Genomic DNA, 18,097 nt, shown 5'->3' on the forward strand with positions numbered 1-18,097 from the left:
ATCACTTCTTACAGGAGGCTGCAGGAGGCCCATACTTGGTTCCTATCAGAAAACTCCAGGCATAACCTGCCCTGTTAGCAGGGGCAGGTTATGCCGTGTGACCTTCTGCAAGTCTCCTACCCTCTCTGGCCCTTGGTTCCTACCTCCCTAACATGTGACTGCCTCACAGGGCGATGGGGAAAAGGGAATGAAATTGGGTCTGGGTTTTTAACATATAAACATCCCATAAAAATGGTAACTGGTATTTATTATTGTCGTGCATGGTACCACTCTCAGGTTTTTACACGTATTAACTTATTCACTTGCCCCAACAACCCTGGGAGGTGGGTTCTCCCATTATCCCCATTTCACAGATGAGGAGGCTGAGGTTTGAATGACTTCCCAGAGTCACAGGGCCAGTAAGTGGCAGAGCGGGCTGACTACAAAGCTGCCCAAGTGGAAAGGCTTTTCTCGGTTCTGCTGTTCTCCATGACGACTGAGAAAACTGACCGCCCCACCGGCCTGTCCGATCCTGGGCAGCCCCAAATCAGGGGTGGCCTGGTGAGATCCGGCAGACGCTACCAAGTGCTTCCACATGGTGGAGGCAGAAGCCAGCATGTGAGGCCACGACTTGCCATGGTCAGGCGGGGCAGGGGACAGACGTGAGGTTCTGGGACCAGACAGCATGGGCTTTAAGAGCTCAATGGCTGGGTTCACGTGCTGGCTCAGGTGCACCCCCTCCACCATCTAGGGCAAGAAACAACCTCTCTGGGCCTTGCCTTCCTCACTGGTAAACTCGAGAGAGCACCACTTCAAGAAGGTATCACCTAAAAGCACCTTGCATGGTGCCGGGTGCAAGCAGGGGCTCAGCAGATGTCACCAGCTCTCTTCTCAGGGGCCCTCCTAACGGGAGGCCACGTTTCCCACGGGAAAGAGAAGCTACTGCCAAAAGGCCCACTCCTGTACAAGGAGATGGGGCCCCAGAGCCACCTTTGATCCCAGCCCAGATGTGAAAACTCAAAAATGCGTGCATGCCATTCGCCTTGTGGGGAATGGAGAGAGGCGCAGTTTGGTGCCCTGGTGCCCCTGCCTTCACCCCAGAGAAGCACCACCCCGGGAGTGCTGCCCCACCAGGGTTTGCTCAATAGAATGGGCTTGCTCTATCCAGCTTGGGCGGGAGGGGGTCCAGGGCCCTGACACACACCAAGTTCAGAGCTCTACCAGCAGAGACAGTCACATCCAGTATCATCCACGTGGGAAACTGGGGGATGGATAATTTCCCCCTTGTGCTTCTCTATACAATGTCTTGTGTTCTTTCAAAAGAAAAACACATGAAAACACTAGTAAAACAACCAAAACCAAAACCAAACCCACCCATCCTGCCAGGGAAGGGCAGCTCTCCCAGCCCTGGAGAAGGAACGGTCCTAGGCCTCATCTCCCAAGGACTGAGCTGTACCCCTTGGCGGAGGCAGGGAAGGGACAGTGGAGGAGGTCAAATGGTGGTTCCACCTGACTTCTGGGGGGGGGTCGCTGTACCTCGGAGAGCATGACGTACTGGCCCCTCCTGCCCAGCGTGATGCTCAGGAGGTCATAGATGGCTGCAGCATTCCGCAGGCTCACCGCCCGGTCCTCCTCCTGCTCGGGTGCCCGGCTCAGCACCACATCCCGAGTAGCCTGCGGGGCGACGTGGTTGGGGAAGGAGCGAGGATGGAAAATAGGCAGCTGCCTGCCCCCAAGGCCCGGTAACCATCGTCCTTACACTGCTAACCCAGCCCGCGCTCCCAGAACCTGCCAGGGCCTTTCCGCTGTCCCCACGAAGGCACCCACGAAAGGGAGAAAACCTCTACCCACAGTCTAGGTTGGGGTGAGGGACCAGTTCCAAGGGCTCCTGATAGTCAATGTTTTAGTCTGCAAAATCTCAAACCTATAGAAAAGTTGCCAGGGTGAGGGTACTGACCACACGTGCTTTGTTGCTCTCTAATATATGATTATAAGGATAGAGTCATGAAGGTAAGATGACCCTTGACCGCTATGTACAACCACAAGAGGAATACCAGTATTTCAGGAAACGTAAAACGGACACCTCTACTATGAGCTCACAGTCAGATCTCCCCCCTGCCCACCGATGGCCTTACTAGAAATCTTTTCGTCCCAGAACCCAACCCAGGACCTGGCCCACATTCCGGGGCCGCGTCTCTTCAGTCTCCTCTCATCCAGAAGGGCCCTGCAGCCCTCGTCTTTCAGACACTGGCATTTTTTGAAGATAGAGGCGACAGGTTCTGTGAAACAGCTCCTTGTGAGCTTGTAACTGTCCACTCACAGAGCTTCAGGTAATATCCGGAAGTGTCTAGGTGACGTGGGTGGCTCTGCTGCTGGGACTCGCAGGAGGGGAGCTTGGGCTGTGGCCCCTTGCTATCCCTCTGATAAGGACCTCCTGGCCCCATACGTCCTTCCCGTCACCCCCGTGTTCAAACCAGACCTGATCCCTGACTCCTTCTCACCACAGAACTCTCCTCTCAGAGTTCCCTAAGAAACCTCTCCCATAACACATGGCCTCTGTGCTCGGTGTCCAGCGCTCAGGAGTTCAGTGTTCAGAGCTGCCAGGTAGCTGCTGGGCAGGGGGAGTGGGGGGCCTGGGGGAGCAGGTAATGGGAAAATGTGCTCTAGGAGTAGGAGATTCTGTACAATCCGAAGCGGGGAGCTCTGTATCACCAAGCCTGAAATCTCCCCACTGGGGATTCGGGATCCTCTTATTCTGTGGCCTATGGTCCCACTCCCTCTTGTAAACCCATACTCTGGAGATAACACTCAGGCCTGGGAGTAATTCAACACGAATCGTAGGGTCCCTGAGCTGAGCAGCCACAGGGCAGTGACCAGGCTAGGAATGCTCTATGAACGAACACACACACACACACACACACACACACACACACACACACACACACACCCTGAGGGCTGTATCTGAGCTCTATGAACGAACACACACACACACACACACACACACACACACCCCCTGAGGGCTGTATCTGAGCTCTATGAACGAACACACACACACACACACACACACACACACACACACACACACACACACACACACACACACACACACACACCCCCTGAGGGCTGTATCTGAGCTGAAGCGAAGCTCGGTTCCAGCCAGATGCTTCTCTGCTGGCTACTCCCAGTAGCCCTCTCCCTCTGTAGTAGGGGCTGAACCCCCTTTTGTGTGTTGGGACTCACCCTCTTCTACTCCCCCACACAGGACCTCAGAACCAAGGATGCTGGGATAAAAAGGAGCTGCTGGCCCTTAAAACCAATTTCTCACTGTCAGACCCAGATCATCCTTCCTGTCCACAGATGGTCTTCAAAACCTCCTTCCAGGCAGGATTACGAACCCCTCCTCCCGGTCAGGGGCTGAGGCCCCCATGGGTGACGGGCCATAGAGGCAGAAGAAGCCCAATGGCCTTCAGACTGCAGGATCTGAATGTGTCCTGTTGTGCAGGCCTGAAGTGCGTTCCAGAGGCTTCTGGAAGCCAAGATACCTCTGAGACCCAAGGAAGTGACTCACCCATGGGGGCACTTCCGGAAGGCAGGCCAGCAGCCAGGGGCCCTGATGGGTGCCCCTCCTGCCACGGCAGGCGAGGGCTGCCACCACCCCCATGTCCATGGACCTGCCCCAGGAGAAGGCACGGGATGTCAGGGGATCCCCAGAAAGGATGAGCGCCGGTGCCAGCCTGATAAACAAGAGCTGGTCGGGAACTCTGAAGGGTTAAGGGGAGAGAAGTAGAGAGGGAAAGTGCCAGAGAAATCCCACTCCTTCCCAGTGAAATCCACCCACACAGGCACCATCAGGAAGAGAGAAGAAATTCTGAGAGGCTTGGCAGGAGCTTCCTGACAAAGCGGAGTAGGAACACAAAACTGGCCATGTACCTCCCCAGCCCTCCACTTCCAGCCCTCCCCTCCAGAACTCCCCAGCTCCGGCCCGCGAGGGTGGGGCCCCGAGAGGCGGCCCGGCCAGGCAGCCAGGACAAGGGTGGAGGCAATGAGAGGACACAAGGTACGGTCCTTGTCCTCAGGGCGGGGGCACTGGAGCCCAGAAGCAGCCGCAGTACTTGTGCTCAGTGCAAGGGACCTAGAAACCTGGTGGAAGAGAGGGGTCCTGATGGAAAGGGGACAGCGCAGGCAGCCTGCAGCGGGGTGGTGGGGGCGCTTTTCTGTGGGGTACAGGGAGAAGCCTGGCTGGGCATATGCAGGATCTGGGAAGCTATCCGTGCAGACTGGTCTTATTCTGGGGATGGTGAGCAGCGAGCTGGGACCGCGGGCCTCAGCTCTGGTTGGCCTGTCCTTGAAGAGTAACCTATGCAGACCCCAACTCCCAGCCCCCTCCAGACTGCTCCAGCACAAAGTCAAACCTCCTTCTCTGCGGCTGCCACGAGGCCTGGCCCACCACCTGGCCAGCTTCTCTCCCAACCAGCTCACGGTCCTCCCCCTGCTCCACAGAACTCCCCGCAGCTCCCCCTCAGCAACAGGGACTGTCTATGCCCTCGGTCAACCTGGATGCCTCCTGGCTCCTCACAGCTCAACTCAGGTACCCGTCAACCTGACCGACCCTGCCAGGCAAGGCTGCCCCCCTCTTGTCCTCTCCTAGCATGGGGCACATACCCCAGCCCCTGTATACCCCCAAGAGTTCCCTGGTTCTTGGGGCAGGGACATGTCTCACTGTCTCCACACCTTCCTTGGTCCATGTTTGTAGAAGGAGTGATGTTGAGCAAGATTTCTGGGCTTGGTGCGGAAATGTTCTCCTCTTGCCCTCAACCTTGACCTTTAAGACAACAGTAGTATCTCTGACTGTGTGCCTAGGGGTGGATTTCCAGCACTGGGCTGGGATTAAGTCAGAAAACCGGAACAGAACTGAGCCTGTACTCAGCCTGGGGGCTGGGCCTCCCCAGGAGGCAGACAGCAGGGAAGAGTTCTCCTGGGTGGTGGTGGTGGCGGGGGTGGGGGGGGGGGTTCCTCAGGAACTGGCCTGTGTCAAGAGGGAAGCAAGGTTCCCCAAAGGAAAACCAAAAGCAGAAGTTTGCCCTGGTTGCTATGGCTCTTGGGGAGGGCTGCGGTAAAAGGCTGTGGTGGTGTTCGCTGGGTGGGAGAAGAAGGGGCAGAAGGAAGGAAGCTGTGGGGGCTAGTGACGCGGCAGGAATTCATGTGCAGCATTGAGGGTGGGGGCCTCAGACACTCCGGGGGCTTCGAGTTGCTGCCCACGTGCCCCGGGTGTCCTGTTCCCTCCTCCCCTGGGCTCACCACCCTCAGGCCAGCGATGCTCCCAAATTCACCAGCAGCCTGCCTTGAACTAGTCCCAGCCACGCTTTCCCTCCGCCATTCAAATGGCCTCGCTAGGAAATCCCTCAGATCAAATGCAGAGAGAGAGAGATGAATGTGCCTATGACCTATAAAGCACAGATGCAGACACTGAATATTCTTCTTACCACAATCATCCTTACTCCTCTGGGAGTAATGAAGACTCTTCTCCCCTCGTTCCTCCCTGCACCATCTCCAGGCCCCCACCTCTGGGGATGCCTCGCCCTTGTTTGGACCACACATTTTGTCCTAGGCAGGGCCCCTGAGCTGTATGGCTCCTAACCCAGGCCCTCTGGCTGTCCCCCCCAGTGCAGCCTCCTCCAAACTGAGGACACTCACCCCAGGCCCTCTGCAAGCCAAAAGAGGAAAATCCAAAAAAAAAAAAAAAAAAAAAAAAAAAGGCATGCACCTCCCTACCCCCCTCCTCTAACAGCTCATCACTGCCAGTGTGACCCGTATCAGGTCTTGGGAGAAGGATCCATGAAGCAAGTCTAGGGCCTTACAGGAGGGCTGGTGGGGAACTGCCATGTCCCCAGGCTGGCCAGCCCATGTGAAAGCCAAGGCAGGCAACGCTCCCTCCAACAGCCATCCCTTATGTGTGCCGCACATTGGCTTCTGAAGGTCACATCCGTCACATCTCATCTGGACTCACAATAACCCTGCGGGGGTGCAGGAGGAAACCACGATGCCCTCTTTGCAGATGGGAAACGGAGTCCCAGAAAGTGAACTAATTGTGCGAGGTCCCCGGGAGGTAAGGCTGCACCTTCAAAGGCCAGTCCAGGATGGCTTCTACTGCCTCATGGGCCTCTCCTGGTCCCGACCCTCTGCTGACTACGAGGCCTCAGACCGCATTGACTTTCGTTTCCATCCAGCCCCGTTTCTCCTTTCTAATCCGCCACACAAGCAGGGTGAGAGAAGAAAAGGGAGAACTTGTGGACTACTTTGCAAGTGGCAGCTCATAATGACCTCATGTGCTATGGTTCTATCTCACAGATGAGAAGACTGAGGCCCAGGGAAGCTCCCCCAGGCATACAGATAGGTGGGACCCAGCTTAGAACCTGGACATTCTGACTTCACCCCCAGAGGCCTCTGAAGAAGTGTCCAGTAGCCTTGTCCATGCCATCAGAGGCCCCAGGATGGCTCTGCTTATATGGTAACCAAAGCAAAACACCAGGCTGGGCCTTCCCAATCAGGGAAAAAGCCCCTTGGGCAATGTGTCCAGGGCCCTGCTCCGCCCTGTTCTTAGACACAGCTGCTCTACCTTGGCCAAGCACCCAGTCTCAGGGCCTGCTGCTGGCAACCCCCCAAATCACCCCAGAAAGGAGTTCCCCAGCAGCATCTGTGACTGGCACCTGCCCCTCTCCGGAGGGCGCCGTCATGTTCCGCTCCTGCTGTCCTGCCCCACCAGCAGACGGAATTACCATGGCTTGCAGGCTGCCAGTCGACAGAGCCAAGAAATACCATGCTGAGTGATGTGGCCCATCCACCCAGAGCCCTGGGCCAGGCCCACGCCGTCGCCCACTCTCCTGCCATATCAGCCTTCGGCGGCAGGAATCACACTCTCTGGCTCTTCCTGCCAGCAAGGGCGAGAGGATCTCCCACCTCTACTGAACCTCCTGTTCCGAGCTTTCAGCAGTAGCAGACCCTTTACCGTGGCAGCCTGCAGCAGAGCAAACGAGATGCCAAAAGCCAGAACAATCTGTGCTCCTCTGCCGAGTCCCAAATGGAACCGAGCCCAAGAAGCACTTTTTTTTTTATGGTATCCTCAAACCAATTTTTCTCCCAACCTGATCCGAGCCTGATAATTCTCTAAAATGAATGAATCAGAAGCAAGCATTTATCAGGACAAACAAACCCGTGCTGAACATCTCTAACGTACCAGGCACCTGTGTGGTTTGTTTTCTGGCTTTTGCTGTGCAGAAAAGCCTTATTAGCCTCATTTTACAGATGAGAAAACTAAGGATCAGGGAGGGAAGAACCTTGCCCAGGCCCCGCAGACTGGGAATGGCAAATTCAAGGCTCAAACTGCTGGTGTGACACTGGACATGGCACAGTTCACCTGTAGGCTCCAGTCCCCAGAGGCTACCCATCCACCCCACTCTCACTCAACACTGGACCTGTGGGGCCTTTTAGTTCCTGAGCACCTGATACCAGTAGCAACTTCTCCACCAGCTGAATGAAACAGGGACCCAAGGACTCAGTCTGCCTCTGCATATATTTTTATGCCTAGATGAGTATTTTAGAAAGGATCAAGACTTCTGTACTTCCTGGTTCTCCAACTGTTTGAGAAAATCAGACTAGTTTTGATACAGCATTCTTTACAAACTAGAATATACACTTGGGGTTCAGGAGACTGGGGCGATTCCTTCTGATGTGAGGACGAGGATTTCCTCCAGGTCCCTGGATACATCTCCAGTAGGTGGGAGTACATCGGGGACGGGGGCAATGACTGAACGAGATGGGATGGATGGACAGATGGATGGAAGGATGGATGAGCAAATGGGTGGGTGGATGAATGGCTTTTAAAATGTCCTTTTGGCCCCAAAGACTCAAAACTAGGTCCAAAACACAAATCTTCTTCAACCAGTTATCACTCGCGCACGTTGCATTTCTGTGACAGCATTTGTAAGGTTTCTATTTACCTCTTGAAACACAAGGATGTGGGGGGTTCTCTATTCATTCTGATCATGCTCAGTTAGCCTGTAACAAAAACCATATCCAAGGTAACAGTCCCACACTCAGGACTGCTCGCAGGCTACTCCTCTGAGTTCTAAACCGCAAAATAGGGGCTGACATGCTCAAGAAACCTGCACAGGTGCTCCGGCGATCCTGGAGGTGGAAAGCTTTGATGATTATGTCTCCTGGGCCTACTGTGCTGGAGGAGCTTTTACCGCAGCATAATGGATTCTGCAGGTATTAGGCAAAGCTAAGTAGCAGCCAAGGCAGCCAGCTGCTGTTCTAGAGGCTTCTCCCTATCAACTGCGGCCAAACCCAGGCAGCACCAAAGGGAGATGAGGAAAACCCTGCAAGTACCTGGGGGCCAGGCTGAGCCCCAGGGTTCAGCGAAGGGATCAGAGCCTGCGAGGCGGGCACAGTGGTGACTACACCTGACGGAGAATGGGACCCGCAGGGAAGGAGGGTATGAAACGAGAGCAAGAGAGAAGCCAGAGGCTAACTGGTCGCTCTGAGAAACAGCTCCAAGCCACTGAGGCCAGATCCAGATCCCAGGAGGAAAGCTCTGTAGAGGAGACTCCAAAGCTTTCCCCCCAATTCCTGAAGTTTCTAAACGGGTGACAGGGGTGTGAGCAAGAGGAAACAAACCAGCAGGCCCTGGAGCAGTGCCTCCTCCCGGCCCAGTGCACAACTTCCTCTGCTTTGCATGCTCAGGGAATCCCCAAGACGCCGCCTGGCAAGCCGGCCCGCACCCTGAGTCTCTGGGACAGGCCATCAAGTCACACAGCCTCCTGCAAAAGGGCAGGAGCTGCTAGGAGGGAAATCACATATTTAGGAAAATTCACCTTGGCTCCAAATGTGGGCCACCTTTTAGTAAAAGGCCATTCTCCACTCTGAGATAGGGGGCAGCTTGAGGGTTTGGGGTCGGGGCAGGGGGGATAACCTAACAGAAAGGCATCTGAACTCTGGTCCTGGGCACCCAGATAGGGCAGAGGCCACGGAAAATGGCTGGGAGAGACAGAGTCCAGCCTCAGCCCCCCTGCCATCTCACGCCAACAGGCATGTCCCTGTTGATAAAGCCCTCCCTGAGCCTCGTTTCATTTGAGTCTCAAAATCACCCCCTTGGCCCTTTTTTAGATGAGGAAACTGAGAACCAGAGCAGCTTGGAAGTGGCAGAATCGGGACTGCGGTCCAGGGCTTAGGCTCTGTGGCCCGTGCTTTGGAAGCTATGTAGGGAGGCAGACGTGACTTGAATCACGGCTGTGAGGATTATTAGTATGTGATGTTGACCAAGACAGATACCTGTCCTGAACCTTACTTTTCTCATCTGTAAGATGGGAACGTATTAGACTGAAGGGTATGAAATTGTTATCTGTCATATGGCTCAACATAAAATGCCTCCCTCTATGAGATCATCAGCTTGGAATCTGGCAGAGAAAGGACCTAAGGAATGTTTTCAGCTTTCACCTTTTTACCTCCCACCTGTAATCCTCAGCACAGGGAGAGGAATTTCCCCAGACAGGTGACTTCAGTAGAGTTGCAACTGAGGGTGTGGGTGGGGAGATGGCTCAGGTGTCGGGGGAGGGGGGCAGGGAGGGGTACTGGTCTATGTCTGATGTTCCATCGTTAGAAACCGGGGCCCAGTCTGTGGTCAGAGTGGGGGCCCATTTTCTGTGAAAAGTGCACTGTTCTCCCGTGAAAATCAAATCTGGCACTCGGTATTTCCATCCTCACCTTAGGCTAACCAGTTAGGTGCCCCTCCTTGGAGCAACCACTTTCCCCCTCACCTGCATGACCCTGTAAACCTTTTAGTACCACAGCCTAGCTGAGGAAGGCTATGATTTCTCGCCGCCCCAGTCCAGTGCCCCACATCCTGCCTACGTGCTGACGGGCCCACGGATGTGGAGGAAACCCACTGACCAAAGCACTCATGGCCCCAGCTATTCAAGGGTATATTCGTTTCCATCTCTTCAGGGACCCAGCTCATGGGGGCTTGTTTCTTAAACTCCTACTTCCACACACTGCTCTCAGATGTGCCAGTTTAGCAAAGTTAGTTCTCAACCTGGGGGGGTCCCCAGCTCGCAAGCTCTGAGAGGCCCCTCAGTTAGAGGGCTCAGAGCCAGCCTTGGACTCCTCTGCAGCACGCCCCCACCCCTGGCTTCTGCGGCTCCTGCACACCCCTCTCCGCCTCGCCCAGACCAGTCCCGGCCATCCTTCTTACCACTCCCTGGACCACACCCCTCTCCTTCACTGAGGCTCAGGGCCCATGCGTGCATGTGTGTGTGTATGTACATACATTGGTGCGTGCTTGGCTCATCTCCCCGCCTGCCACGGGGGGAAACGGGTCTCGTGAAAACAGCCAAAGAGCACTTCATGCAGGCTGCGTCCAGCATGCTTTACCCCTCCTCTGCTTTACTTTTTTTTTTTAAGATTTTATTTATTTATTTGAGAAAGAGAGAATGAGAGACAGAGAGCACGAGAGGGAAGAGGGTCAGAGGGAGAAGCAGACTTCCCGCTGAGCAGGGAGCCCAATGTGGGACTCGATCCCGCGACTCCAGGATCATGACCTGAGCCGAAGGCAGTCGCTTAACCAACTGAGCCACCCAGGCGCCCTGCTTTACTTTTCCATAGCACTCAGACACTAGGACCCTGGATAATGTAGTCGCTAATTAATTTATTGTCCACCTCCCTCACTAGAATGTAAGCTCCATGAGGGCAGAGACTTTTCTCCATTTGTCTGCTGCCGTGTTTCTGGCTTCCAGCACAGGGCCTGGCACAAAGACGGTAATAATGAACTGTGGCGTGAATGAGTGAATTCACTGAGGCTCAGAGGTTTTAGATTTGCCGGTGGCCCTCAGCTAACAGTGGTAGAACTGGAAGCACCTGCCCCTTCCACCCCCTCACATCAGTCCCAGAACCAGCACAGGGCTGCCCAATACACACTGCTGACTCACTGATAAGCGTCTTTTATAATCCTGGAAGAGATGTTGGGGACTCCCAACTCAGTCCCTACTCGGCCTCCCGAAGACAGCCTTGTGCATCAGACTCAAACCTAGGAAGTGAGCCTCACCCCTGGGGCGGGGGGGGGGCAGATGCAAGAACCTCGCTTCAGGGGCGTCTGTGGGAGGCTGAGCTGGGCCAGGACTTGGCGGCCTGTGCCTGAGTCCCCGCAGCCCTCCCCCACCAGGGCAGAGAGGGAAAGGCCTGGAGCTTACCATGGACTCACTGATGAGCAGCAGCAGGAGGGCTTCCTCTATATTATCCTTCGGGCAGTAGAGGCTGAAAGACACAGACGGCAGCACCACCTCCAGCACAAGCCTCCCCAAGCACAGCGGCTGGCCCGCCACCCCGGCCCTTCGGCCCCGGAGTCAGCAGCGGCCCCGGTAAGGTGATGCCCTCCTGCGTAATTCACAGACATCGGATACTACCTGCAGCTCTTTCTCAAGTCCCAGAGTTCTGCATCTGAAAGGCTGGGGTGAGCGGCGGGGCCAGAAATACTGCAGATGCTCTGCGGGAAGAGATGTCCCTTCCAGAGCCCGGGGCTGCATGACACAGCCGGGGCAAGGAGCAGGGGAGAGCCGCTCAGATCCCGTTGTCAATTATTTAACAAATAAGAGAGGAGGTATATGCAGACTAACAGGAAGGCAGGTAACCTCCAAATAATTCGACCTTTGGATGCCTTCTAGAACGCTCCTCCCAACCCCTATCCTGAGACCGTTTTCCCTGGTCTATTTGCCTCCTGCGGATAACTGAAGAGCCTGCCTGACAGTGAGCTCGGTGGCAGCCGGAGGAAAGTGCAGGGCAGAGGGAAGGGACGTCGGAGCCCCAAGTGTGGCATGAGACCGGCATGGTCCAGCAGAGCTTACTTGTCTCCTTCGTAGAGGTGAGGTTTCCGCAGGGCCTGCGTGATGAAGGAGTTCTCCTCCTTGCTCATGAACTCAGGCAGCGGGTGGGACAGGGGGCTCCAGTAGCACTCTTCACTCAAGGAGTGTAGCAGGACCCCCGCCAGATGCTTGGCCGCCATCTGGCAGAAAGGGAGGAACTCAGACCCAGAATGCCCCCCACCCACCACCCGGCCAAATCCGCCAGCCCTGCAGTGCGCTGCCCCTTCGGAGGCCGACCACTCCACTCCACTCCCAAGGAGCCCCCTGTTCTCTCTGTTTCCAGCACTGAGGCCACCCCACCCCTTCTGTTGGTTTTTGATGGCTTCTACTTAATCTTCTGTCCTCTGTCCTCTCCTAGACGGGAGGTACGTTTCCTCCTCCTCCGGCCCCAAGGAGCCCAGCACAGCTCTGAGTATTTAGCAGGCCCTTGCAGAGTGTGAAGCCACTGGCCTGGGCAGCGCTCTCAACCACATACCTTCCTGATACTTGATCAAAAATTCTAGAGTGAGAAGCAGCTGTGGCTCTGATTTGGGGTGAATTAAAGCCTAAGAAGGTAGGCCTGAATTGGGGCAGGAAAAGGAGTCCAGGTTATTTATTAAAATCATAAACAATCCCTAAGAGTTAGCCTACCACCTTGCTAGGAAGGGATGGCATTGGGTTTTAACTCTGATCTAATGCTAGGGGCTCTGTGCAGTGCTGAGACAGGGATGCTGAGGGTGCTTCCTGGGCTTGGTGGGAGAGAATGCTGAGCTCGATTAAACAATGTCTGCCATGAGCACAGACAGGGAGAGGAGAAGCGTGCATGTAACATACTGTCATCGCTCATTCAGAGGCTGCCTGCTAGCGCTTCTGTTGTTTCCCACTGAAAAGTGGCCCCTGTATAAGCCAACCACAGCCAGCACCCAGCCCCGAGGCATCGCTGTGTTACCACTTTGAAGTTCTGAGTTGCTTTGGTCTCCACGGTGCGTAGGACCTCCCGGAGCTCTCTCATCCCTTTCACGATGTTCCTAGGGGGAGGACAGCAGAAGCAGGGTCATTCCCAGCCTAGTTCCCACACACATCATCATCAAACCTGCAGACTCAAGCAGGAGCCTGCCCATTTGAGCTTTACTTGAAAACACTCAACTGGAATGAAAAGGTCAGAGCTGTGACACCAGGATCCTAGGAGCCCAGGACACTGTCGATCAAAGAACAGGAAGGATCCCTCTCCTCCACAGCCCCCCAGGAACCCCGGCTTCCAGCTCACCACCAGAAGGGGACCAAGATTGAGTATTTCAAACAAGATGTCATTTGGCCCAAAAGCCTTGGCTGGTGTCAGACTGACTTGAATCCCCCTCAAATTTTCCATCTTCCCCCAGCACATCTGGTCAACGCTGGGGTCCACCCTCACCTCTCAGTCCCTGTCACCAGGGCCCTGGACCAGCCTGCATCACCTGGGGCCTGGATAACCACAAGGGCCAGTCTCACCTCCCCACCAACCCCTGCCAGCCCTCTCGGCCCCGAAATAATTTGCAAGCTTTTTTAAAGTGTGACCCAGAATAAAAAAAAAAAAAATACATTTTAGATTGTAACGCAGTATGCACACACTTTCCTTACATAAAACGGAAGCAAGTTTCTTGACACACTACTTAGCTCTAGTGTGTGCAGGCCACTCTGGTGTTTCCAATTTGACGTCTTGCTCTGTTTTTAAATTCTGGCTGAAGCCCACTAAACAGGTCTTGCAACCCACTGATGGGTTGTGGCCTGCAGTTTGAAACACTGCTCCATTGCCCCTGGAGGGGCCTGTATGCCTGACACACAAACGTTATCTTTTACCACACCCACACCCCCTCAAGGCTAGCCCCTCTGTCAGCACCCCCAGGGCTCACAGAATCTAGTCTAGGTCTTCACAGTGGTGTCGTGGGGCTGGCGGGTCTGCTCCTCGCCCCTCACCCATCTCGTCTCCTGCCACTCAGGTCCTTTTTGAATAACCGACCATATGACCTATGTCAAGTCTTGTCACAGACTCCTCCCACTGCCTTAAACAGCCCTTCCGCATTCATCCTCAGAAAGCCTTTCCAATAACACTTCCTCCTTGCAGCCTTCCCAGACCCTTCCCCACACTCGCGCCTCCAGCCTGCGTCCCTCTTGCACCCTGTCAATTCCTCTTTTGAAGCATGACCTTGCACGGTCGTTTTCCGTTTACGGGCTGACCCTTCGTGCACCGTGCACTCGGAGGGCAGGGCTCCTGTCTTTCTCCTGAAGCTCAGTACTAGCACAGCTCCTGGCACACAGCAGGTGCTCAGCAAATGTTTGAGCCCTGCCTTCCTCCTTTGCTCTGGGGGTTCCCTGGATCACAGCTCACAGGGGAAAGCAGAGGCCGCCAGGTTGGCAAATTTAGAAATGAAGACCACACAGACAGGAGAAAAGCCAAAGGTGGCAGCCAGGAAAGTTCCAGGTGCCCCTCCTGCATCTTTCAGGCACAGAACAGATTCCTGGGGGCTTTGGGGCCTGGAGCCATAAAAGGACAAATAGGCAGACCAAGTCCCTGCCTTCTGGGAACCTCTGGTTTCAGAGAAGAAAGCAAAGATGTGCAAACTACCAACGTTATACACACAGACCCTCGTTTGCAGGGCTGAGAATGGAGACAAAGACCACAGGGATAGAGTCAGAGGCACAATGACCTTTCCCAGTCTGTCCAGAGCTTCAGAAGAACCAGGAGGGGCTAACGGGCCAGGGAACCACAGGTGTCCTGAGAGACAGTTCAAGTTTGGGCGCGGCCACCGATGCCACGAACTAAGGACGGGCTTGCCTCCCTGGGCTGTGCACGGTCTCCTCCTCTCCCAAACCGGGCCTTCAGTGTGGACAGCGTCTCCCAGACTTCTGTCATCTGCATCCCACGGTTACAAGTTTTGCTCCTAGCTGCACGTCATCAATGTTTTTATTTATGCAACACTTTTCTTTACATCTTCTTTTTTACTGTAGGAGATGTATCTTAATCAAAAACACCTGGAATCATGGATTTGGTGTGCTAGTTTTTTTTCTTTTGCCAACAGATATTAAATATAGAAGTACTTACAAAAAGTCAGTCTGTGTATCACTCCAAACCACCTTGTGTATCACCAGAGGTACATTTTGAGAAACAATAGATTAGAACACAGGTTCTCAAAGTGTGGTCCCTGGACCAGCAGCATCAGCATCCTGGGAGCCTATTAACAATGCAAAGTCTGAAACCACCCCCCTGCCCCCACTCCAGACCCGCTAAATCAGAGACTCTTGGCTGAGCCCAGCAATCTGGTTTTTTTTTTTTTAATGTTGAGTAACTTCTTCTTATAATATTTTGAATGTCACATCATGTGCTCCTTTGTCCTCCAGATAATGTTGATTTCTACCTCCTCACCCCAACCATCTTAAATTTTGAGGTAATCAACCTACAACCTGGGTACGTTTAGACCATGCATTTTATCTCCCTTTCTGTGGGTGGGATTTCTAATACCAGTTCGGTTTTCAAAGCCTTTACTATGTTGCTTTGACGAAATTCTGTGTGTGCCACTCAGGGCTTATTTTAGCAAGTGGATCATGTTTCGTATTATTATTCAGCTCCTATAACCTTTGCAGTGAATTGGGTTTGTATTGTGCATGTAACACATGCATGCAGGGGTGAGCCCTAGAACTTGTGCTGGATCACAGAATAGAGAATGCTCACCTCTATCTCTTGACTTTACAGGCCTCCCCCAACACACACACACACACACACACACACGCGCCCGCGCGCGCTTCTAGGATTCACTTTTCCTTGTTCTCTTTCCAGAAAGATAGGAATTCTCCTTGAGATTTCTGCTGTCTGTGCCCACTGACTAGTTCCATAACTGAGGTCATCTTCAGGTCAAAGCTAGGAAGTCACCATCCAGGAAGTCAGATGTGAGTCTTCATGGGCAGAACCCAGCGTATGCAAATCAAAAAGGGCCTGGTTCAGGTTCTTCTCCAGGACCATGGTGGCTTCCATGGTGTCCAGGGTTTTGCTCCATTCATCTTGGGATAGCTTCTCTAAGTCCTCCCTTGATGTGGTCTCTTCTCTCCCTTTAGTTGTGCAGTTTGCAATGTCCAGCAATCTGGGTTTTATCAAGTTTTCAGGGGGTTCCCAAGAATCTTCAGTTTTGAAAACCACCGGTTTGGATGAGCCTCAGTGTCTTCCGGTTCTCCCATGCTAAGAAGCCAGGTTCCAGAAGGGACAACCTGACACGGAAACCCTAGCTTTGCAGCCAGATCCTAAATCTGTAATCTTGGGAAAGTGTAGCAGCCACTCCGAGTCCTCGCCTCCCTGCCCACAGGAGGAGGGTTCCTCCTGTGCTCCTAGTGCTGTCAGGAAGACGAACGTGTACGAAGCCCAAACACACCCAGGCATGTGCGGGAGGCGCACCAAATAGTTATTTTCCTTCCCCCTTTTACTTTGGGTCCTAAAGATCTTATTAAATTATGTTTTAATCTGCCACGTTATTTTGCTTGGCAGTCCAGGAGTGAATGAGCAGGGGGGCGGAGGACAGACGTACCTGAGGGGATCTCCCAGCTTTGTGTCCACCTGTCTCCTCCCGTGACCCCTCCCCCAGCTGTCTCCTCCCGTGACCCCTCCCCCAGCTGTCTCCTCCCGTGACCCCTCCCCCACAGGGGACAGACACACAGGATTTCCCTGGGAGACACACCACACCCAGGGACAGACTGGGAGTCCCCAGGAACCCAAGCAAGAGGAACCTGCAGCAGAGGCCCTTCAGTCCCACTGAAGGGCCTCTGCCTTAGAAAAGAACCCAACGTTAGCCGGCCGGAGGTCAGGCCAGCTGAGGCGAGAGCGCAGCACCAGCCGCCACCAGGAGGGAGCAACAAGACAGGCTGCATGGGCTTCCAGAAAAGAGAAGAAATGGCTGGCTCTGGGAAGTCTGCAGGAGAGCAATGCCCTGGCAGCTGGGCCAATGGCCACAGGCTGGGGCAAGGCTGGGCCCAGAGGCTGGACCCTGGGACTGCCCCAGAGCCGTGGGGCCCAGAGTCAGTCCTTGGTTGCTGGGACCTGTGGGTGACTTTCCATTCTGTGGGCTCCCTGCCACCTTCCTCCCTGGCAGCCCGGCTCAGGCTGCTACCAGGAGCCCAGAGCCAAGAGGGACTACTATCTCTTTTTCCCACTCCAGCCCAAGGACTGTCCTCTCTCTGCCTTAGCCCCCACATCATCGACACTAGGAGAGGGCCCCCAGATCGAGGCACTGGCATCGCCTGGCGGGGGGGGCGGGTGCAGAGAAATGCAGACTCTCAGGGATCCTGCCCCCCTGCCCCCGATATGCACACAATGAAGGATTCAGAACTGCATTTTCTCAAGATCCCATGTCCCAAAAGTTGTGTAATTTTACTATTTTCAAATCTGTAAGGGATTCTGGCATCTAAATCAGCTCCCAGGAATCCTTTCGCAAGGCAAGTCATCACTCTCAGGCATCTTTTGGGTAAATCCCAATTTTTACGGAATGCCCATAAAGAGAAAAACCAGCACAGAGGCTCCGGTGGCCAGGGCTGTACGGGGAGAGACTTGGGCTCCCAGCTGGCCCTGACCTGTTCTGAGATGTCGGGAACAGCCCTCTGCCTCAGCTTATGCCTCCGGGAAATGGGAAATCAGATGGGGTTTCTCCCACCAGCCTGAGCGAAAGCTCCCCGTGCCAGGTAGAGCTGGGGCTCTGCCCAGGCCCATGAAAGGGCAACTTGAAAGATCTCTTTGTTCTTGGTCTCTCGCACTGACCTTTCAGAGCAGAGCTGCCACTTTCAACAAATATCCAAACAGGGCCTCAGACCAACCCTGGCCCATATCAGGCTGCGTGTGGAGAAGCCAGGAAGCCATTGATCCCAACTCAAGTCAAGCCTGGCTGGCCGGGAACAGAAAGACAGGTGTGCAGGCAGGGATGGGTCATCGAGGGAGGCCTCCAGGTGGGAGGCGCGAGGAGGTGGTGAGCCCCTGGCAGGCCCCTTGTCAGCAGCAGGCAGCGGGCAGATTTTCCCAGGTGCTCTGTCTCACTCCATCCTCACAGCTCCTGATGAGGCTGGTAAGGCAGGCATTGTTCTCCCAGCTACCAGCACAAAGCTTGGCACAGAGAAGGCACTCAAGAAATCACTGTGGAATGAATAAACTCTCATTTTTCCAACAAGAAAATGAAAGCCTGGTACACACCCGCCTTTCCAGACTATCGCTTCCCGAG

At 54.4% G+C, this 18,097-nt stretch overlaps 1 protein-coding gene across 1 annotated transcript in view; it reads right to left on the reverse strand.

Moving 5' to 3' along the window:
- TTC7A (tetratricopeptide repeat domain 7A) overlaps positions 1-18,097 on the reverse strand; it is a 116,616-nt gene that overhangs the window by 60,543 nt on the left and 37,976 nt on the right. Inside the window, exons 6-9 of the mRNA XM_027620814.2 lie at positions 12,820-12,898; positions 11,874-12,031; positions 11,223-11,286; positions 1,516-1,653 (exon numbers count right to left, since the gene is read on the reverse strand). Coding sequence (XP_027476615.1) covers positions 1,516-1,653; positions 11,223-11,286; positions 11,874-12,031; positions 12,820-12,898 — 439 coding nt within the window. The remainder of the gene's footprint in view (positions 1-1,515; positions 1,654-11,222; positions 11,287-11,873; positions 12,032-12,819; positions 12,899-18,097) is intronic.

Source organism: Zalophus californianus, chromosome 8 (genome assembly GCF_009762305.2).
Source record: "Zalophus californianus isolate mZalCal1 chromosome 8, mZalCal1.pri.v2, whole genome shotgun sequence".
NCBI lineage: Eukaryota > Metazoa > Chordata > Mammalia > Carnivora > Otariidae > Zalophus > Zalophus californianus.